The following is a 21,377-nucleotide window of genomic DNA, read 5'->3' as shown; positions in this document are numbered from 1 at the left end:
GATAGAGGTGGTCTGTTAATACAGGCACCTGCTTCTTTATATGCATGGAGGAATATTCCACAGGACTGTGATTTACTGGACCTGAAATGGCATTGTCTCTGAGAACCAGGGTCTGCCCATGTTTAGCTCACCCACCATGGGTGGAGGGGAGTAGACCAATGATGTACAGTATATAAACACTAGATTGCTTATGCTATGTATTGGCCAATGAGAGACTTTGAAGCTACCTATCTGGCATAATTTGGCACTCCCCAGTAGGAGCAGTCCTCCATAGCAATGAATGGAAATCTACAGTATTTCAATTAAATGTTTGCAAGACGAAATTACATGTATTTTTGTTGTTGTAGTGGGGACATTGATATTAACACGCTCCAAAAATTCTACTTTTAGGAAAATCTTTCTATATTTATTATTTATTTGTATGTTTAGCTCACATAATATAATTTAAAAGTATACATTAAGGTGTCTTTAATATAATACAAGTAGAAAAAACGAATGTATACATTAATAAACACCTTTCTAGAGGCTTCCAAGATATATTTTTTACAATGGTGGAGTTGTAAAAAGAGGCGTGGTAACTTCAAAACAGCGCCCCCTGTGTGTCACTCTAGTGTATACAGTTTATAAATCATTAAAACAGACGCTGCTTCAGGAAGTCCAAGCACCAGGCGTCCGCAGGCTTTTTACTCAAGTTAAACCCCAACTTCCCCTCTATTAATTGTTAGCTTTAAATCCAATTCTTAATTCTAATTAGAATATTGATTCATTAGGATGCCTATTAGACTGAGAAGTTAGAGGATAAAAGAGTCTACAGCGGAACAGGATATTGTGACGCTGCCCGTGGACCCTATAAATCCCTATAAAGTGGAAAGGTAAATTAGAAAGATGGCAGGAAATTCCAGCGAGGAGACAGTAATGAGCAATATCATGTTATTTTTCCCCACCGAGAGGATTTCATTTGGAATGCTGTTTCACGGTATGCCATTTGTCACTGCAATTATACCTTGAATGTGCATATCTGAGCTGAAAATTTGCAGATACAAAAGGTGGAGCCATATGCTGTAGGTGAAGCTTTAAATTAAATGTGACAAGAAAATCTGCCAATTTACAGTGAATTATAAACATTGGAGTTTAAACAGCTTGCCTATGAATATACAGATGTAATTTATCTGCGGTGGATTATTCAGTGTGTGGAGAACTATCTGGAGGTAAAGACCCAGGCCACTCAGGCTGCGTTTCCACAAGCAGGCCAATTTTCATCAGAATTGGGGTGCCTGAAAAAAACACAGCCTCAAGAGTTGAATCTGTCCTTTCAAATCTTCTCAAGGTCTTCAGTGAACATCTTTTTCATATGTAAGACCCAAGGTTCGGATTTGTACACTCTCCAGTCACATTGTCCATTCATTTCAGTGGATTTTTCATAGCAAGAATAGTTACAATACCTTGAATTTGCTATTGACTAGGAGGTTTAAAAGCCACTTTCCTTCTTTGGATGTCTGTCCATACACTAAAAGTGTTACATTTATTTTAGTGAAAGAGAGATAAGGTACCTTTCAGGGAAAGTGACCATGCCATTTGAGGGATTATATGCACAGATACAATTATTAAAAGTATTTCATGGACAATCTATTAAGTATATTGCAATGAGAACTCCTGATGTACTCTGACAAGACAAAGGAAGTATTTCAAATGTACCCAGGGGAATAATACATAAATAAACCAGTTAGAAAATTCCGTGATTTTATAGGTTAACTGATTCAGAGTGTGGACTGTGGACCACCATAATTCAACATTTAGGGATCTTTAAAAGTGTTCATCAGTGGGATAATTATTAGAAAAAGTTTAAAAAACAAGCACCCACCAGGTAGAGCAATTTCTCAGGAATGCAATGTCCATCCAGTACTCCCACCCACCCATTATCACTGAGAATGACCCCTTAAAGAGGCACAAAAGTAAACAACCTGTATCCTCAGCTCAATTCTGTGGCTTTCCTTCTCTCTTTAGAACCAGTCAGGTTAGCATTGGGTCATTGAAAAGGGCATATCATTGAGTAATTCAAGAGGACGATCCATTTGAAAGGATAATTCAGAGGTGTCAGAATCTCTGATTTATGGTCAGAGTGCATCTAGGAACACGACGGATGAGAAACTCAAGGTCATCGTTTGTACGCCCTGGTTCCATTATCCTGACTGACTCAGTGATGCGACTGTCACTGTAGCCGGATATACATTTAATTTACTCAAGAGAGGACACTCCCTGATGTCTGCTTTGGCAATAAAAGGCCGGAGAGTGTGCAAGGCCTGCTTATTATCAGAGACAAATTCATTGTAGGGCCTTCAACTTCTATTGCAGTATTTTTGTCAGTCAGCTAGAGACCAAAATTATGTTAATTTAAGGCCTAATGAAGTCAACAAATGACAGGACTAACCATTACTTTTTCCTCGAGTCTTTCCTTTGGAAAGCTTTGTAAATGGCTTTAATAGTTCTCCCATGTGGTTTTCGAGTTGTGGTAATATCTGTGGTAATATCTTTCAGTTCCACAGCCTCATCATGATGCCATAGTTGTTTTAAGTTTCTATGTGTTTCAATGGTAGCTCTGTTCACATCTTAGCACAGGAGAATGGAGCTAGCCAAAATCCTCCCATACAGCAGATTTGTCTAAATCCTAATTGCTTTTTTTTCTGATCCACAGGGTGCATAAGAGGAACGTTTTAGTTTTAGATTTAACCACAAGATTATAAAAATACTATAAGCTAGGCTATCCCTCGCTGGTCTATGATTCACACCTCAAAACAAATACCACTTCAAAGAAATAGCCAAGCCAATTGCTTCAGATGCAATGACTCACGTGGAAGCTGTGTGTTCCCTGAAGTCAAGTGCCCCCCTCCCCCTCCTAGTAAGACAATTCATGCCTTGGTTATAATAATAATACTGATCCCCTCTGAGGCCAGCCCAGCATGTTTCCAAATTAAAGCTTGTGATCGTCTATGATCCTCTGGTCTCTTTTAGTACATTGTGTTCCTTTTGGTGCTTCAACATTTACTACAGTGTTTGACTGAGCTTTGGCATGAAACAAGCACAGAGTCTAGCACGTCACTGTCAAATTAACACAATTTAGAGTTGTAGCATGATGTGTTGACCTAGTGTATTTTGACGTAAAATATAAACCATTTCTAATAGTTACATTTGATTTATAGTGTAACGCAAAACTATAAGGTAGAGCAAAACTACTACTAAAAATATATAATGTTCCTACATACTGTACAACCTGTTCCTTCTCGTTCTCAGATATGTTATTTAAATAAAAATAAAAACATCTGGAATAAATGAACGAATCAAAACAATTACAATCAAACATTTATGTACGATTATTCACCCTAGTCAACCTTGGCCAATGTCATCCCGATCAACATAAGGTTTTTCTCTACAATATACTTGAATATACTTGAAATATATATTGAACATTGAATATTTCAGTATACTTGAAAAAGGCCTAGCTTAATATGATTGATCAAATACTAATATATTGATCAAATATATTCACAGTATGTGCTATACAATGAAGGGTTAATCCCAGTTCTTATCATATCAACATGTACATTTATCCAGAGCGACTTACAGGAGCAATTAGGGCTAAGTGCCCTGCTGAAGGCTCAAAACTAGTTATGTGTCTAAAGTGCATGGTACATTTGACGAAATATGTCCATATGACCAACTGTCAAGCAGATATAAATATGTTACTAACATAATTGTGTTGCATGACTTTGAGTTTGGTCAAAATTCTACACATAATAATTACAATTTCACAAATGGTTTCGAAGGTGGTTCATTGAACACACCATAAAACAATTAATTTTCCTGTTACTCAATATACATAACTGGAACCATGGCTCACCATCTGTGGTGCATATTGTTTAACTTTAAAATGTTTCTTATTATTATTTTTTTTAAATACATTTCTCACACAAACTTTATGCATCGAGTGTGATTTTCAAGTACCAAATACACAGTGATATATCTAACAAAATAACATGACGGCGTCATTTATCCTACCACAGCCATAGCCTATTATTTGTCCTCTCATCCAATACAAGAGTGTGCCATGCTATCTAAAAATGTTCTCTGCATTTCACCGTCATCTAACATTTAATTTCTGACAGTGTGCTCTAAAATGCAGAAGAACAGCCATTCAGAATGCCTATCAGAACACTCGATTGAAAATAATCGATTTAGGGAACATTGTAATCTGACGGTTGGTTTGGGTCTGTCCCAATAACCTGACAAAATGTGGAGCTAATGTTCTTGTGTGTGCCAGGTGTGAACAATAATAACAGTTTTTTTCTATACATTTATATAGCCTTCCTCTACTCGTGAACTGAATAGGATTCCTCAGTCTAGAGCAATGTTTGCTGACTGGTCCAGAGGGTTATCTGCCTCAATTTAGTCAAATGTCAAATACAATTTTTCATCGAAACCATAGCTTGCCGGTCTCTGTGAGTGAAACGAGAAGTTTAAGAAACACTGTTCTAGCTAGATCACCAGATCTGGTCTCTCAGCCAGTTTGAGGGCCTCGTGCATGCTGGCGGCGGAGAGTTTGCGGTTGATGTTCCTGTACCTGCAGAGTAGGATGTTACGGTAGGTGGTCCTCAGGTCCCTGTTGAAGAAGGCGTAGATGAAGGGGTTGATGAGGGAGTTGGCGTAGCCCAGCCAGAGCAGGAACCTCTCCACCCAGAGGGGAACGCAGCTACACTCCGGCTCGCAGATGAAGGGCCTGGCCGTGGACAGAAGGAAGAAGGGCAGCCAACAGACGGAGAAGGCCCCCACCACGATGCCCAGCGTGGCGGCCGCCTTCTGTTCCCGTTTGAAGATGGAGATGTTCTTCCTGTCGTTCTTCAGCAGACGAGAGAAACTGGCGCACTCCTCTACCTCCTTCTGGAGCTTAAGGGCCGCAGCCACGCAGTCAACACTGTTGCATTCGTCCTCCACCTTGGGGAAGCCTTGGATGGTGTGCTTGGCGGCACTCACCTTGGCCGCTCGGTAGATGTTGTAGTACATCATCAACATCACCGACATGGGGATGTAGAACGCGACAGCGGTGGAATAGATAGTGTAGCCCACGTCCTGGCTGATTAGACACACCTTGTCGTCGTTGACGTTCTGGGCCCAGCCGAACAACGGGGGAAGGGTGATGGAAGCTGACAGCAGCCACACAGACAGAACTATTTTGGCCATGCATCTCCCACTCTGTCGCACAGGGTAGGTCAAGGGTTTAGTTATGCCTAGGTACCTGTAATGGCAAAGAGATTTGTTTTAAACATTGAGAAGTCTCTGATGGAAGTAATATGATTGACAAAGTAATCACAGGATAGTATAGATTCCTCAAACTCAACTATGGACCTCGAAGCCAGTTCCACTGTGTTTTTTCAGTTTCCCTCTAATCAGGGACTGACTTACCTGGGACATCAGGTGGGTGCAATTAATTATCAGGTACGCCAGAAAACCAGCAGGCTTTGGACCTCTTAGGGCAAGAGTTGAATACCCCTGGTATACTGTAGATCAAAGGGTGGCCAATCATCTTCCTGCTGCAGTGCAGCCTGCTGCAGTGCAGGCTTTTGCTCCAGCCCTTCTCTAACGCACCTGATTATGCTAATCAGGGTCCTGATGAGCAGCTGATTAGAAGCAGGTGTGTTAGAGCAGGGCTACAGTAAAAACCTGCACCTTCCCCCAGAAACTCAAGAGGAGGCGGGTTGGTCACCCCTGGTATAGGGTTGACAGGGTTGGTATAGATACAATAATCCATTCTCAATTTTTCATCAATGGTTGAATAAAAAAAACATAAGCAAATCTGTTCATTGGTGCTAATTGCTGTTGACTTTTCTTATAAATGAGACTAACCCGGATAAATAATGGTTTGGGGAATAAAAAATAAGAACATTTGCAATTTATTGGTTTTATTAGGGAGTCGAGACTGCATCTTGACTCACCTGTCTATGCTTATTACACACAGGGTCATGATTGATGCAGTGCAACACATCACGTCCATGGCAATAAAAACGTTGCAGAACACCTGTCCGAAGATCCACTGCCCCCCGATGAGGTCCGTGATGCTGACAAAAGGCATCACCGCCACCGCTATAGACAGGTCCGCGACCGCCAGGGAGACGATGAGATAATTGGAGGGCTGCTTCAGCTTCTTAACAAAGCACACGGATATCACCACAAGTAAGTTCCCGCAAATGGTGAGCAAAGTGAGCACAGTGAGAACTCCTCCGATAAGAACCTTCTCCACATTCCCGTGGCTGAGAATCTGCATCCCGCATGTCGTGTCATTTTCCGTGGGGCTCAGAATTGGCAAAGTTGCAGTGGTTGTTTGGTGCGCCCTCAGCAGACGCAGATCCATCCCCGCTGTAGTCATACTGGTCCTGGCAAGTTCCTTCATCAGGTCTTTGGTCAAAGATGATCTCATGAGATTAATAAGATTTAATTGGTTCCATTCTTATATATTAATCCGTTATTAATAATGCATTGGGAATCCATCAATGCACAAGGATTATTCCCCCAACTTCATTGATTCATTTGTATTTTCCATAATTTCCCCAAATTACCAGTCTCTGTAGTACCGTTATCCATGCAGCCGCGCCAAGGCAGCAGGTTAATGGGATAGAGTAAATTAATAGGATAAACAGACTCCGGTTAACAAGCTTGGTTTGTAATACATTGTAAAATGTAATGCGGTTCAATGGTGACCATCACGAGAGTGGCTAGCGCAGCAAAGAACTCTGGAAATGTTGTATCGGCTAGACTAGAGGGAAATATACCGGGGTGACGTCAGAAGAACCCGCAGAGGTGTAGGCTAGCCTAGTTAATCGTCGCCACAAAGTCATAATTATGGCTAAACCCCGGCTATTTCTACAATTTCTCTTCTTATAATCAGATATTTAACATAACCTTAACCCTAACCTTATCCACACTGCTAACCGTATGCCTAACCCTAACCTTAAATTAATACCATGAATTTTTGGGATATAGACAATTTTGACTTTGTGGTTGTGCTAACTAGTGACAAACAGTCTAGTTGGAAATTATTCACAGAAGTTTACAGTTTATTTGGGTTTTTAGAACGGAGCAACACCTTATTGCTATTATTTTACAAATTATAGCTAGTGTTTGTGTGTGCATGCATGTGTGTGTGAGAGAGGGAGAGAGAGAGATAATTTACTGTTAACTGTTGACTTTTTATTGTTTATTTCACTTTTCTTTATCCATTTCACTTGCTTTGGCAATGTAAACATATGTTTCCCATGCCAACAAAGCCCCTTGAATTGAATTTAATTGAGAGATCGCGAGAGAGTATCAGATTTATGCACTTTGGCGCCATCCTGAGGCTTTATTATAGGTCAAAATGTTTTTACAATATCCACATTTTTTCACACAGACAAATAGTGATTTTATTATATTTAGGATTGATATATTTACCTGACAAGGGGCGTAATCTTAAAGTGGCAATCTGTAGTTGCTGCATACATTTTTGGGGGACTTATAAATGAATTATATAGGTCTACATATTGATTCTTGAAGAATATAATTTTGATATGCCGAATTAATTTAGTTCAACCTCAATACTCCATCAGAACCCGAAATATAAGATTGTTACACTCCAATGTATGTAAACAAAGTAAATCTAAACAAACACTGTATAGCCTCATACCATGGTTAAAACTATAATTTTGATATAATGGATGGTCATCCCTCAGGTTTTTACCGAAACAGGCTTTGTTATTGTTATTGTCTGCGGATTGCCACTTTAAAGACTTCAGAAATGTGGGTAGCTATTTTGTCTATTTATGTTGTTTTTTTTTACTGGGAAACCCCTGTGTCCTTATTAGGCTAATCTCTCGTGGACAGATTATATTTTCGCGAGAGAGTTTTGCTTCTGGGTAACCAATATAATTATTAGGCCTACTTGTAGGTAGACTACAATGTTGCCTATTGACATTGTTCCTATTAGGCTTACAGCGTAACAATGCAATTAATTAGCCCAGTTCTTGATAGGCTACACTACAAGATAATTACACAGTAGGCTAATAAACTGTCCATTTAGCCCAGTCAGTTCATGTGTAACTTCAACTGATTTGGACCATGGGAGATGGTAATAAGTGAAGTTTAAAAATGTAATTATTTTCCCCCAGGGAACATTTGGGGGATCTACGAAACAGCCTGTACAATGACGTAGGCTGCCGACTGGTTAACTCGGAAGCTGCTGCAGGAGATGAGCATGAAGAAGCAAAATGAACGACAGTGACCTCAGCCGAACGTCCTAGCAGTTGCTGCATTGTTCCACTATCCACTTCGACGCAAGGGCCATCATTATTTTCTGTCGCAATAGATATTTACCAAATAGCCTGACATCGGTCCTTTTGAAGAAACATCGCGGAGGAAAGCGGATTAATTGTCTGAAACTGCCCGCTAGTGCTTTCCCTGCGCCCCAAAAAATGGATAACGTTAATGGCAAAGCATCGGATCAGAAAAGAACAGGCGTTTGCCAAGATAATGGTTTGACAAATGGATTCCATCCTACACAAACTGGCAACGGGAGCTGCAGTGCCTTAGGTTCAAATGGAACCAGTACCAGTGGCGGCTGTTATAGTAGTAGTAGTAGTAGTAGTAGTAGTAGTAGTAGTAGTAGTAGTAGTAGTAGTGGCCATAATGGAATTGAACATTTCCACGATCTTCAGGTCCAGGAAGACGTCCATAGTAATGGGTCGCCTCCAAAGCGGTGTAGACTCAGAAGAAGAATGGATTCTGGCAAGAAGAGTAGACCGCGTAAGTAGAATACAATTTTAAAACAATGTTTGAGCCTCAATGCTAACTGTCATGTCGGCTGTACACATTCGGTCAAGTCTGCCTACACTTTCTAAGCATCCTGTCATAAATGCCAAGCACAGCAGGGTTTTCTGTCAAATCATTGATTGCACATAATTCGGTGTTTCCGATATTACACATCGAAAGTGAAGATCGCCTGGATTTTCTATGGTGGCATCTCTTTTTCCATTAAACAATGAACCAGTCAGACTTGCTGCTGCATGATAGAATATCGCTTTGTGTTGCAAGTCTTTGCCAAGAATGTCAATAAGCAAGTCTACCCGCCCAATTCCCAAATGTATACTGCTTCTGTAACGAATAATCGGCCTGTCGGCCTATGTTTGTGGAGAAATTATTTGTAGGCCTATTCCTGTATCCTCAAACTACATTCCAGCTATTTATGAGAAATGCACAAATAATAAGAATCAAGCACCATAAATAAGTCATTATGTATTGTTTATAAACATGTTTATCATATACTAATACGACAATCATATTATTTGACACAATGTAACACTCCCGGTAATAGAACATGAGGTGTATCCTCCCTCCCCCTTGCTATTGTGAGATCTTTGATGTTGTCCGTTGAACCATTTCATTGGTCGTTTCAAAGTCAGGAGGTGTGCTGAAATCGCTGCTGATATGACAGCCAGCTCCTTTTGACCAATCAGCCGTCAGTACTTGCTTAAGGGGCTTGGCTGAAGAAACAAACAGAGCAACCAGCTTTATTAACAGCACAGTATGTTTCTCTGTTTCCACTGTAACACTGTAAAACAAGTTTGTCACTCACCATGTCAGTTAAGTGTAGCCTGCTTTATTGCTGCGACGACATCATGCCACAATGCAATAGGGCTGATTGAGTGATACTACTACTTATAGCCCAAGTATTGGATTGAAGTTTCTTTGACCATAAGCACTTTGACCTGAGGATCACAATGAAGCTTATTGTTAAAAAACCAGGTAAGAGTTTCTACTGTATTGTATTTTAAAGGGCTGAAATGTACTTATTTGCTTACTTTTATTTGCTTATTAACATCTCTTGCTACCTTGGCTGAATCAAATCTCAGCGGACAAACAGCAATTTTCCTAATTTCTTGAATACTGCAATGCTATATACTTTGGGCGGGCGTCTGGAATGATTTGGCTGTTTTATTATCTGTGTGGTGAATGCATGCAGCTCAACCATTAGTCCAAGAGGTTGCTACGCTATGCTGGCTTGTCTGTGTTCCTCTGGGCACTGTTCATATATGTCTGGAATCCAAACAGACAGCTTGTACTATATCATTGAATAGTAGTGATTGTGAACAATAGCTGCAAGTTGATCAAATGCACTTGGCATGAAGACGAATACACATGTTTTCCCTCCAGCAGAGGAGGCTGGTGGGATGAGCTATAGGAGGACGGGCTCATTGTAATGGCTGGAATGGAATCAATGGAACAGTCAATCGCGGTTTCCATATGTTTGATCCGGTTGATACCGTTCCAATTATTCCATTACAGCCATTTCAATGAGCCTGTCCTCCTATAGCTCCTCCCACCAGCCTCCTCTGCCCTCCAGTATGATCAATCGAATAAGCATAATATGCTTTGCTGATGTCGGCTTATTGGTAGTTCCCCTTATGTGCAAGAAACTGAATAGCAAATGGAGCTATGCTGTGCCAGTCACTCAACTATGAAAATGTATGGCGTTAAATCCTTGACTTTTGTTGCACATTCATGTGAGTGTGACCACTGTAAGGCTCTACTTTGACTAGCTGCTGAGAACTTTGCTCTCTGGGTGGGGGAATAAACACACCTTTCACCTATAAGTGCTGCCAGTCACGGTGCCCTGGCTTCCAGGGCCCAGATTCACAAAACCTTCTTAGGAAAACATTTCTTCTTAACTGTTATTTTTCCCATAACTATAGACTTATGAAGAAAGATAAGCAAAGTTGCTATTCCACAAAAAGGTTATTGGAAATGTACTTGCACTATTTCTTATGTTTCTCCTTAAGCAAAAAGTTAAGAAGAAATCAGATTCTTGAAAATAAAAGTTATTGGAAAGGTTGTTAATTCCAAGATAGCTAAACCCTTGTCTTAAACTCAGGGCAGTGAGAAAAAAGCTAATGAAAGCAATTGAACATGTTTAATTCACTCACAAACTTCATCTGCAAGTTTCAGCATGGATTATTTTAAACCCAAGAACATGTTTTAGAACAGTAGTCTCAGTAAGACATATGCTAGTATGATTGCCATTGCTAGCTAGATAGCTAGCTAAAATGGTTGCCTAGCAACACACATCTTAAGAAGATTTGTAAGAGATATTTGAGGTTGTTAGAAAATCATAAAATCTTAAGATATTGTTGAGGAATTGAACTCACAAACTATCCTATGAACTTCTTTTTGTTTCTTAAGAACTTTTTTACGTTTTTACGTAAGAAGTGTTTTGTGAATCTGGGCCCTGGTTACAGCCCTGGGCCAAGATTCACAAAACCTCCGTAAGAAGAAATGTCTTAACTGTCATTTTTTCTTTAACTATAGACTTAAGAAGAAAGTTAAGCAAAGTTGCTATTCCTCAAAAAGGTTATTGGAAATATTATTGCGCTATTTCTTATGTTTCAAAAAGTTAAGAAGAAATCAGATTCTTGAAAGTAAAGTTCTTGGAAATGTTGTTAATTCCAAGATAGCTAAACCCTTGTCTTAAACTCAGGGCAGTGAGAGAAAAAGCTCACGAAAGCAATTGAGACTGGGCTCAGACATTAACTGAGAAGGAGTGGTAGAGTGGCATAAATGGAAGCATTCAGTCAAATATCTCCTCTGTAAAATGACAGATTGCAAAGCAAGATCTGTCTGTAGCACCACTGACCGATATATTGAAATCGGGTGATTAAGTCAGTAAAGATTCCAGAGTATATACACACACATTTACACAGATCAATACATCAATTTGATCAGGTTCCTCTACTAGAAATTGATTGTCCAACCCAGATTACACCACCATTACACCTCTGATATCAACAATTACATCTCAAATTGGACTCTTAAACACCTGAGCGTTTTGGTTACAGTTTTTCTGTAGCTTTGCACAGAGTTGAATGTAACCGGTCTGGTTTGTGGAATGAGCCATAAGGGACTTTACACCCCTCTGTCAAATTAAGTGCCATTGATTGAAAAGCCAGGGGGAAGGAACCAGTTTGCCTGCCTGTGTATTGACTACATACAGTATTCATTGTACTGTACACTCAGTAGTAAATTGAGGGTTGGGCAGACTCTCCAGGCAATCTTCTCTCCATGCTGGTGTTTCCATGGCAACAAAGCCCTCAGCTTTTGTTGCAGAATGAACACACTGCTGTGAATTTGAGGACCCCCTTCCTCCCCTCTCCCTCCCTCCCTTCCTCCCCTCTCCCTCCCTCCCTTCCTCCCTCTCTCCAAAAGAGAGAGGAAAATGTCAGTGATTGCTTATAAGATATGATGTGTGCATAGTATGACATGATGGTTTCGTCTTCAGTGAAATCAAGATAGAAAATGCAACATAGGTCTGCACGGTTGATTGGTAGGCCTGACCTATATGGAGCAATAGCTTAGTTGTGACAGACATAACACTAGAGCCCTCTCTTTTGAGAGCTTGTGTATCCATTTGTTGAAACATAATTTTACATAACTTCTAAAGAGCTAAACATAACTTTTCTACAGACAACGGTGACCAAGCTCCAATTCATCTCTTAAAAAACCTTTTGTTTTCTATTCCAGCCTTCCCCTGGTTTGGGATGGACATCGGCGGCACCCTGGTGAAGCTGGTCTACTTCGAGCCCAAGGACTTCACGGCAGAGGAGGAGGAGGTGGAGAGCCTGAAGAGCATCCGCCACTTCCTGACCTCCAATGTGGCCTACGGCAACACAGGCATCCGCGACGTCCACCTGGAGCTCAAGAACCTAACCATGTGCGGCCGGAAGGGAAACCTGCACTTCATCCGCTTCCCCACCCAGGACATGCTAGGCTTCATCCAGATGGGCCGAGATAAGAACTTCTCCAGCCTGCACACCACACTCTGCGCCACTGGCGGAGGGGCCTACAAGTTTGAGGACGACTTTAGGACGGTGTGTGATGGTTGGAGGAACTATTGGGTGTTGTCAGACAGGGAGACTGACTGATAGTGACAGATGATGTGAATTTGTTTGTTATTGCATGTTACTACATGTGTCATTAGTCAGTTAAAGATTGCATGGCATGATCATTGAAGGCAACATGGTTTCTCATGTGATTAGATGAGAGTTGATGTATGTGGTTGGTTCAGACTCGCCTGGTCTAGTTACAGACAGATCATGCTCAAACTTGGAGCAGTTACCATTGCATATCAAAACCACTCCAGTTTCTACTCCTGCCCTATAGTCTTATACATCTTCTGCTTTCCATCTCCCAGATCGCCAACCTAAAGCTCCAGAAGCTGGATGAACTGGACTGTCTCATCCAGGGTCTTCTCTATGTGGACTCTGTGGGGTTCAATGGCCATCCAGAGTGCTACTTTTTCGAGAACCCCTCCGACCCCGAGAGTGAGAACTGTGTCAAGAAAACGTGTTGCCTTGACAACCCCTTCCCCATGTTGTTGGTAAACATTGGCTCAGGCGTCAGCATGCTGGCAGTCTATTCGAAGGACAACTACAAACGGGTCACAGGCACCAGGTAAACAAATGTAATCTGTTGCTTCTAGGCAAACTAAGGTAATCATGTGTCATTCAATGTCATGATAGCTGTATGTATTTGATGTGATAACACAGTTCTGTCACAATACCTTTGCTCGCATCCTTCTGTATTCGATGTATTCATGTTTTGAGTGTAGATAAGTTACCATGGTTCATAACTTAGTCAAATATAACTTTACAACTGTGAAAAAACTGGTTGAATCAATGTTGTTTCCATGTAAATTCAACAACAAAATCTATGTTTTTATATAATCTTATTTAATGTTGAATCAAAGTGGAAAAATTTATGGATTTGAAAAAAGTAATCAAAGGGAATTTAGTTTTTTCACCAAACTTCTACCTAAATCCAATGACACAGTGCCATTTTTGTTTTGTTTTCACATTGAATTCACGTTAGTTGACAACTCAACCAAATGTAAACCAAAACTAGACGTAGAAATGATGTCTGTGCCCAGTGGGTTGTTTCCTGCAAGCTAAACAGATGTGTACAACCCATAGAGCAGTAGCTCACATAATTGCCTGTCCCCCGCAGTTTGGGAGGTGGGACGTTCCTAGGCCTATGCTGCTTGCTGACTGGCTGCGAGACTTTTGAGGAGGCCCTGGAAATGGCGGCGAAGGGGGACAGCAGCAACGTGGACAAACTGGTGAAGGACATCTACGGAGGAGACTATGAACGCTTCGGTCTCCAGGGGTCTACTGTTGCATCTAGGTGAAGTTTAATTTAACTAATACCTCAAGTAACCGTATGGTTTGAAAACAGAGTATTATGGAAACTAACCCAATTAATTCATTTATTGCAGTTTTGGTCATATGATGAGCAAGGAGAAGCGTGACAGCATCAGTAAGGAGGACCTAGCCCGAGCCACTCTCGTCACCATCACCAACAACATTGGCTCTATTGCTCGTATGTGTGCGGTTAATGAGGTACAAAGGCAAAGATTGTTGTCACATTAGCAATCAAATTCCGTTTTCGTCGTTGAGTCATTCTAATACTGTGACTATACACGTAACTGAAAAGAATAATGGAAACACTGTTTGTGTTTCCTTTATTTTATCAGTTACCTGTAGCACACTGGGGTGTGACAGAAGGGTAAAAGTTCTCACAAAGTTATTTTCTTTCATCATAAAACAAAGGAGTGAAGTGGACAGCCAGTGTGATGGATGATGGGAATGGACTCTGTGTGCTTTCAGCTTCTTTACAGTGTTGCCTTGTGGCATGGAGATCAAGCAGCATTGTACAGGGCTATCAAAGCACACAGAACAACAACAGTGTGCTTTCTGACACAAATCAAGAGCTTGAGACTATAAGTTTCTATCTGCATTTTTGTCAAAATGTAGTTATTGATATAGCCTTGTTCTGTACGATGTTCTCTACCGACAGTATATGGTACTCTAAATAGCTAATTTCATGTTGTTAAGTTCAAAAGGGTACAAGATAAAATTGCTGACACCATTCAAACCAATGAGGTTTCGGAACATTAAAGCCAATTATCTCAGAATCATCTTTTTGCAGATAGAACCTTAGGGGGGCTTTTTCTGAGCTCTGGTGCGTTTAACCTCTTAGTTCGGTGTGTTTGGACTGTGTACATTTTATTCAGCTTTCTAGCTACCTATGCATGTAGAGTACAGTGTATGAATTGGAGGAAGTCTTATGACGTCCCTGCACAGTGCACCGCTTTTTTGCTTTGGTGGATTGTTATTTAGAATGAGTAGTCTTGTCATTCTGGCAGCCCCGTAACTATGTAATTAACAGAAGTTGAGCCGTTCGTTATTGGCTATTGCTCAACCTTTCTCTCCCTTGCTGCTGAGTCACTGAAGCTTAAGACAGATTCTACTGCTGCTGCTGCTGTTACTTCAGGTTCTCTCCCCTATTTAATATTAATTATTTTATTTAACTAGCAAGTCAGTTATTAAGAACAAATTATTATTTTACACCAGGCCAAATCCTAACCCGGACGACGCTGGGCCAGTTCTGCGCTGCCCTTTGGGACTCCCAATCATGGCCGGTTGTGATACAGCCCGGGATCGAACCAGGGTCTGTAGGGATGCCTCTAGCACTGAGATGCAGTGCCTTAGACCGCTGCGCCACTTGGGAGCTCTAGATGGCAGCCAGACACCCATCTATGCTATTAATCTGAGAGCAGGCCCAAGGTCTTCAAACAAATATTTTTGTGGACATATCTTACTTTTAAAATATCTCATTCTATCTTGCTTTGTGAAACAGTCATTCTAAAAAAGTCTGGTTTACAAATGGTTCAATGTTGTCTTTCAGAAAATTGAAAGAGTGGTGTTTGTTGGGAATTTCCTGAGAATCAATACTGTCTCAACGAAGCTGCTTGCTTATGCCATGGATTTTTGGTCCAAAGGACAATTAAAAGCTCTCTTCTTAGAGCATGAGGTAAGTAGTTTGCGATATGCTCATTGGAATGCGTTGATCTAAGGGCAGTGTCACTGAGTCACTTCACAATGCTATTATAAAATATGTGTAGTGTGAGGGATGTTTCTATACTCAAAGGGGCCGATTCAGACTTAGGAAATCTATGCTTTTTTACGCGTTTTTATTTAAGCACTTCAAATGCGGTGAATACAACAGGTGTAGTAGACCTTACCGTGAAATGATTACTTACAAGCCTTTAACCAACATGGCAGTTCATGAAATAGAGTTAAGAAAATATTTACTAAATAAACGAAATAAAAAAATACAATAAAAAGTAACACAATAAAATAACAATAACGAGGCTATATACGGAGGTACCGGTACCGAGTCAATGTGCGGGGGTACAGGTTAGTCGAGGTAATTTGTACATGTAGGTAGGGGTAAAGTGACTATGTAAATGGTATGGGTGGCCATTTGATTAATTGTTCAGCAGTCTTATGGCTTGGCTCAATAGTATTTAAACTTACCTTGTGCAGGTGTCTAAAACGCTTTGTGGGTGTGGCTCCCTTACGCCCGCTAAAAACCCTTCAACTTGCTGGCCAATAGATTTTATCGTGGAGTTTTCATTCCATAGGGTTTTCAGTACATTTGCCTAAAACCATCCCTTTAAATATGGTGTACCTTTTTAATTCGATTTTTCTCAAGACTCACAAGAATAAATTGAAAGAATGGTTTCAGAATATTAGAGATCAATGAAAGAAAGCCATCTAAATATATGTATATTCGTCTCTGTTTCCGCACCAATTGGTAGATGCAAAAATACTCTGATCTTGTAGATTATTTAGGGTTCGGAAAGTATTTATGAAGAATGAAGAAAAACTGGTTTGGAGAGCGTGTATGCACAACATATATTGGTGAATCAAAATACAGCTTGATTCTTCCTGAAAGTTGCCATATTCAATTGTTCAATCCATGAAATATTGGATGGTGAAAAAGTGTAGAATAGGGGTTGAACAATAGTTTTATAAATCTACTCTAATCCTCACTAATCATGGAACTGTGATGACAACGGTCCAGTCGTCGTGAACCGTGTGGCAGGCTCCAGGTTTAAACTGCAACGTGTGGTCTGCGTTCCATAGTGATTCCAATAGGCTGCATGTCCCAAATTATTGCACAACTTGTAATATGTTAGCCTAATATGATCCACTATTGCTAGTGACTCTCATGCACAACCACACGGACCTGACAGAGGAAAGAAAGGTCAACTAATGATGCAATGGAATGATGTAGGCTACAAATTGAAACTAACACTAAGTGACAGTTATAAATGCATGTGGCACAGGAGGCTGCTGAGGAGAGGACGGCTGGAATGGAGTGAATGGAATGGTATCAAACACATGGAAATCATTTGTTTGATTAGTTCGATTACCATTCCATTCATTCCGTTCCAGCCATTACTATGAGCTCGTCTTCCCCAATTAAGGTGCCACCAACCTCCTGTGGTATGTGGGTATTACTGACGGTGGCTACCGATAGTGGTTAATATTTAACGTGATAGGCTACAAATAGAAAACAGAGAAAGTTGAAGAATATAATTAAACATTTGAGAGTGGACAAAGGTTCAATTTGGCACGACATTGCTCATGTCGATGCCCTGTGATCACGTGAACTAGGCTGCAGTAGGCTACCAATTTGGGTTGCGTCTCCAAGTTTCGTCCCTGCAAGCTAATAGGCCGTACAGTAAAAACTCTGCTTAACGTCACAGCATCTTACGTTGACTGTGCTTTTCAGTTCGCTGACTGGCTTCACATTTGTCTCCAGCGATCATAAGAAAATGTCGATCTGAAACAATTATCATTTATATTTACAATCTTATCTGGACGGATTACTTTCTTATCAATAGCTTTTATCAATTTGTAAATTACAGTGCATGGAGAATGGTGTTATTTATATCGGGGGGGAAAAGTTGGTGTTTTTCCACTTGGAACCTTTTTCATGCTTTCTTCGTGCGTAAAGGTGATGGAATTATGAGGGAATTAAGTCAAGGTTATAATATGGCATATCTCTAGACACCTCCATTTCTGCTATCTCCACCCCAAACGAATACCTGGCTGGTACATGTTTCCCCATGCTTCAGTTCAAAGGTCAGAATGCGTGCAGAGAGGATAGTATGTGTGAAAATAATTACGCTTCATTTATGCAAGCAGCACACTTGTTGTTGTTTTAGTCTCCTAATTGTACCAGGAAAAGGTTAAACAACAGATCATCTGCGTATGTTTGGATAGGTTACAATTGGGTGCTGAGCAGGAATCTCAAGGTTGCTGATGATAATATCCTGGTCAAATACCTGATCAGATAATGAACTGACCTGAGCCCTCTGTGTTTTTCAGGGTTATTTCGGGGCTGTCGGTGCCTTCCTGGAGCTACTGAAAATGACGGACGACCTTTAAGACAGACAGACGGATGCAGACGAAACCCTAACTCTCACCACAAGACGTTGCTGCTCTACAGTTCCGGAAAAGCCACTGACTGGCCAAAATGGTGGAAAAGCCACTGATTGGCCGAAATGGTGGAAAAGCCACTGATTGGCCGAAATGGTGGACAAGCCACTGATTGGCCAAAATGGTGGACAAGCCACTGACTGGCCAAAATGGGGAAAAGCCATTTGAATAATTTAACTGTTTTAAGAGGTTCTGCTAATTATCCTCCTCCTTGTCTGCTGATGTTTTAGAAAACAGATTTTTAATATTATGAATACAGGCTGGAGGAGATGAGGTTGGCATTTTGTTTGCCACTTTAAAGTAAACCTTTGTGGTACTTCCTGTTTATAAAAACCCTAACTGTATATTGTGTGCTTAAGCCAAACGCTACTGGTCCCTGATCGTATGTGTGTTTTGGTTCCATATTCGTTATTTTATTTTTACAAGATGTAAGTAGTTAAATTGATCTTTAAATTAGGAGCATTAGCTTTCAACTAGCCTTCACACTTTTTTTCCTAATCAATCATCCTAACCTATTGTTCTGTGATATGATTTGAGATATAATCAAATGTATTATCCTACTGTACATGTGAATAGTAAGCAGTTACTATATCAACTGGTTTGGCCAATTTGTGAAATTTTGACCATTAAGCAGTAGCTAAATTTGACATAAAATGTTGCGGGTTGATTTTGTGTAATAATACGCTGCAATACCTCATAGAACATTTTACATAATGGATATTTTTTATCAGTAGCAGTGGAATGACAGTTCCCCAAATCCTTCCTCTGCATTCACTTTAATGCAGTATTCTGTCTCTCCTTCCCTATTCCATGCCTTATAATTCTGTCACTGTTTAAATGAAACCGTTAACTTTGGGACCAAGCATTCAGTACTAAATGATCCTCAGAAACTTCACAAAGTAGATGTTTTTCATCAGAAAAGCCGACTCACTGACATGGACTAGCCTAGCAGGTGCGATACAAAGTGTCCTTTGTGAGTCATGCGATTCCAAACCTTTACATGAAGGGACTTTTTCAGAGATCTAAAAATAGTTAATTCTAGCATTTCTGTTTTCATTCTCATCAAAGAGGGTGTCCATTTATGCCTGACTTCCTACCTGTAATAATCAGTATGTGTTTTATGATTGTAATTTAATATGTTTTGGATGTACTGTATTGAGTACTCTAGTCGAAAGGAGATTTGATTCTCCTACCGTTAACTCTTGGTTAAATTTCATGACATTTCATGATGGCATTTTGGTTTCAAGTGAAACTGCATAGCTGGCCTGTGAACCGCTGTGTGCTGCATACCCTTCTGCCTTCCTGCCCTCTTCAGAGGGTCCCGTGACCATCCTTCTCATCCAAACGATACACCCAGGCTGCGTCTAAAATGGCACCCTATTCCCTATAGTACGATACTTTGGAACAGATCACGCTGTTCCCTATATAGTGCTCTACTTTTGACGAGGACCCATGATTTTGGCCAAAAGTAGTGCACTATATAGGGAATATGGTGCCATCTTGGACTCATACCCAGACTCACTTAGCTAACATCATACATCTTTGTTTTTAATTCCAATGCAACCTGTGGGAGTTTTCAGCTGTACGTTAGGACAGATGTTCAAATGTGCTTTATGCTTCATTACTGTATAGAACATGGCGAATAATAATATATGTAACTCAGAACCTGATTGAACTGGATTACTGACCTGGGCCATGCTATATATTCAGCCGTGCTTCATTGTCGTCATTAAAACTGTTCTCTAAACTGTTTTGTCTAACCTGATGAGATGTTGAGTTCGTTGCGTTCACATCCTGATGTACCGCCTTTTCCTGTTGTGCCTATAACACTTGCTTAGTGAAGAAGGTACAGTATTTCGTGACGTGTACAGTGCCTAGTGAAAGTCTACAGACCTTTGCACCGTTTTCACATTTTGCTGCCTTAAAATTCAAACTATAAAGGGATTACGTTGAGACGTTCTCCCACGGATCTACACAAGCATTTAGTTTCACCCGCAATAATATCTGGTAAATATGTGTATGTGACCAATACATTTGATTTTCATTTGTATTTTGAAGCCACTTCACTTTTTCAACGTGAAAGAAAAATGTAACATTTTCTGAAATTAATAAAAAACGAAGAGGTCTTGATTGCAAAGATCTTCACACCCCTTCCTGCACATCTAAAATACTTTTAGGAGCAAATACTTTAATGAAAAAAATGACAATTTGTTGAATGAGATCCGTCTGTTTGCAAAAGTAGTGGTTCTCGTGATTGAATAACAACTCCCCCTGTCTAAGGTCCCTCAGTTGGATAGTGAATGTCAAACAATGATTGAACCTCAGTTACCGATGCGATTCATGAGCATGTCTGGGACACATTTTTATACAGGCATAATGTAACCTTTATTTAACTAGGCAAGTCAGTTAAGAACAAATTCTTATTTACAATGACGGCCTGGGAACAGTGGGTTAACTGCCTTGTTCAGGGGCAGAATGACAGATTATTTTCCTTGTCAGCATGGGGATTTGATCTAGCAACCTTGCTAGGTTACTGGCCCAACGCTGTAACCACTAGGTTACCTGCCGGGGGAGGTTAAGAAATAACTCCAAGCCACCTTATGATTACACCCTAGATCAGCTAGATGCAGGCAAGAGTGTGCAAGGCGGTATTGAATGTGTCGCTGCTGTCACCTTGTCTACTCCAATTTGCTTCTTGACATGCACACCTACATTATAAACGTTCATTCGTAGGCTAGGTTGAAGCAAGCTCATGATGGGTATAGGGAATGGTCAAGTATGGTAGTTAGAACACTATATTGAATATGATCTTTATAGTGGCAGCATCATATTTTGGGAATGACAGTGGCTGAGGAGTTCGTCAGGATCAAAGAAACTTGAAACACTAGAATGGCTTTCCAAGAGTTGAGTGTTTCTGAGTGGTCCAGTCTCAATGCTGCCTTAAATATGTTTGAAAGT

At 40.5% G+C, this 21,377-nt stretch overlaps 2 protein-coding genes across 3 annotated transcripts; one reads left to right on the top strand and one right to left on the bottom strand.

Moving 5' to 3' along the window:
* Positions 1–2,515: 2,515 nt before the first annotated feature.
* Positions 2,516–6,907, bottom strand: LOC106579046 (5-hydroxytryptamine receptor 7-like). Its single transcript, XM_014158473.2, has 2 exons — positions 5,985–6,907; positions 2,516–5,287 (listed from the first exon to the last, which is right to left on the bottom strand). Exons 1-2 carry the CDS (start codon positions 6,464–6,466, stop codon positions 4,531–4,533), a joined length of 1,239 nt encoding a protein of 412 aa, XP_014013948.1. The 5' UTR covers positions 6,467–6,907; the 3' UTR covers positions 2,516–4,530.
* Positions 6,908–8,242: 1,335 nt separating this feature from the next.
* On the top strand, positions 8,243–20,169 carry pank1b (pantothenate kinase 1b). 2 transcript variants are annotated; one of them, XM_014158297.2, is made up of 7 exons: positions 8,243–8,823; positions 12,592–12,938; positions 13,262–13,521; positions 14,074–14,250; positions 14,342–14,465; positions 15,814–15,939; positions 18,309–20,169. In XM_014158297.2, the coding sequence occupies exons 1-7, from the start codon at positions 8,493–8,495 to the stop codon at positions 18,366–18,368; spliced, it is 1,425 nt and encodes a 474-aa protein (XP_014013772.2). In that variant the 5' UTR covers positions 8,243–8,492; the 3' UTR covers positions 18,369–20,169. The 2 variants fall into 2 exon arrangements, with proteins under 2 accessions (XP_014013772.2, XP_014013773.1); XM_014158298.2 differs by lacking the exon at positions 8,243–8,823 and adding an exon at positions 9,553–9,822.
* The last annotated feature ends 1,208 nt before the right edge of the window (positions 20,170–21,377 follow it).

This window comes from Salmo salar, chromosome ssa19 (genome assembly GCF_905237065.1).
Source record: "Salmo salar chromosome ssa19, Ssal_v3.1, whole genome shotgun sequence".
NCBI classification, from domain to species: Eukaryota; Metazoa; Chordata; class Actinopteri; order Salmoniformes; family Salmonidae; genus Salmo; species Salmo salar.
This window is presented reverse-complemented; position numbering and strand designations above follow the sequence as displayed.

Coding starts and splice junctions, on each gene's coding strand:
- LOC106579046 (XM_014158473.2), bottom strand. CDS start 6,466: ATGAGATCATCTTTGACCAAAGACCTGATGAAGGAACTTGCCAGGACC. Junction 5,288..5,984: donor TGTGTAATAAGCATAGACAG/GTGAGTCAAGAT, acceptor TTGCCATTACAG/GTACCTAGGCATAACTAAAC.
- pank1b (XM_014158297.2), top strand. CDS start 8,493: ATGGATAACGTTAATGGCAAAGCATCGGATCAGAAAAGAACAGGCGTT. Junction 8,824..12,591: donor TGGCAAGAAGAGTAGACCGC/GTAAGTAGAATA, acceptor TTTCTATTCCAG/CCTTCCCCTGGTTTGGGATG. Junction 14,466..15,813: donor GTATGTGTGCGGTTAATGAG/GTACAAAGGCAA, acceptor GTTGTCTTTCAG/AAAATTGAAAGAGTGGTGTT.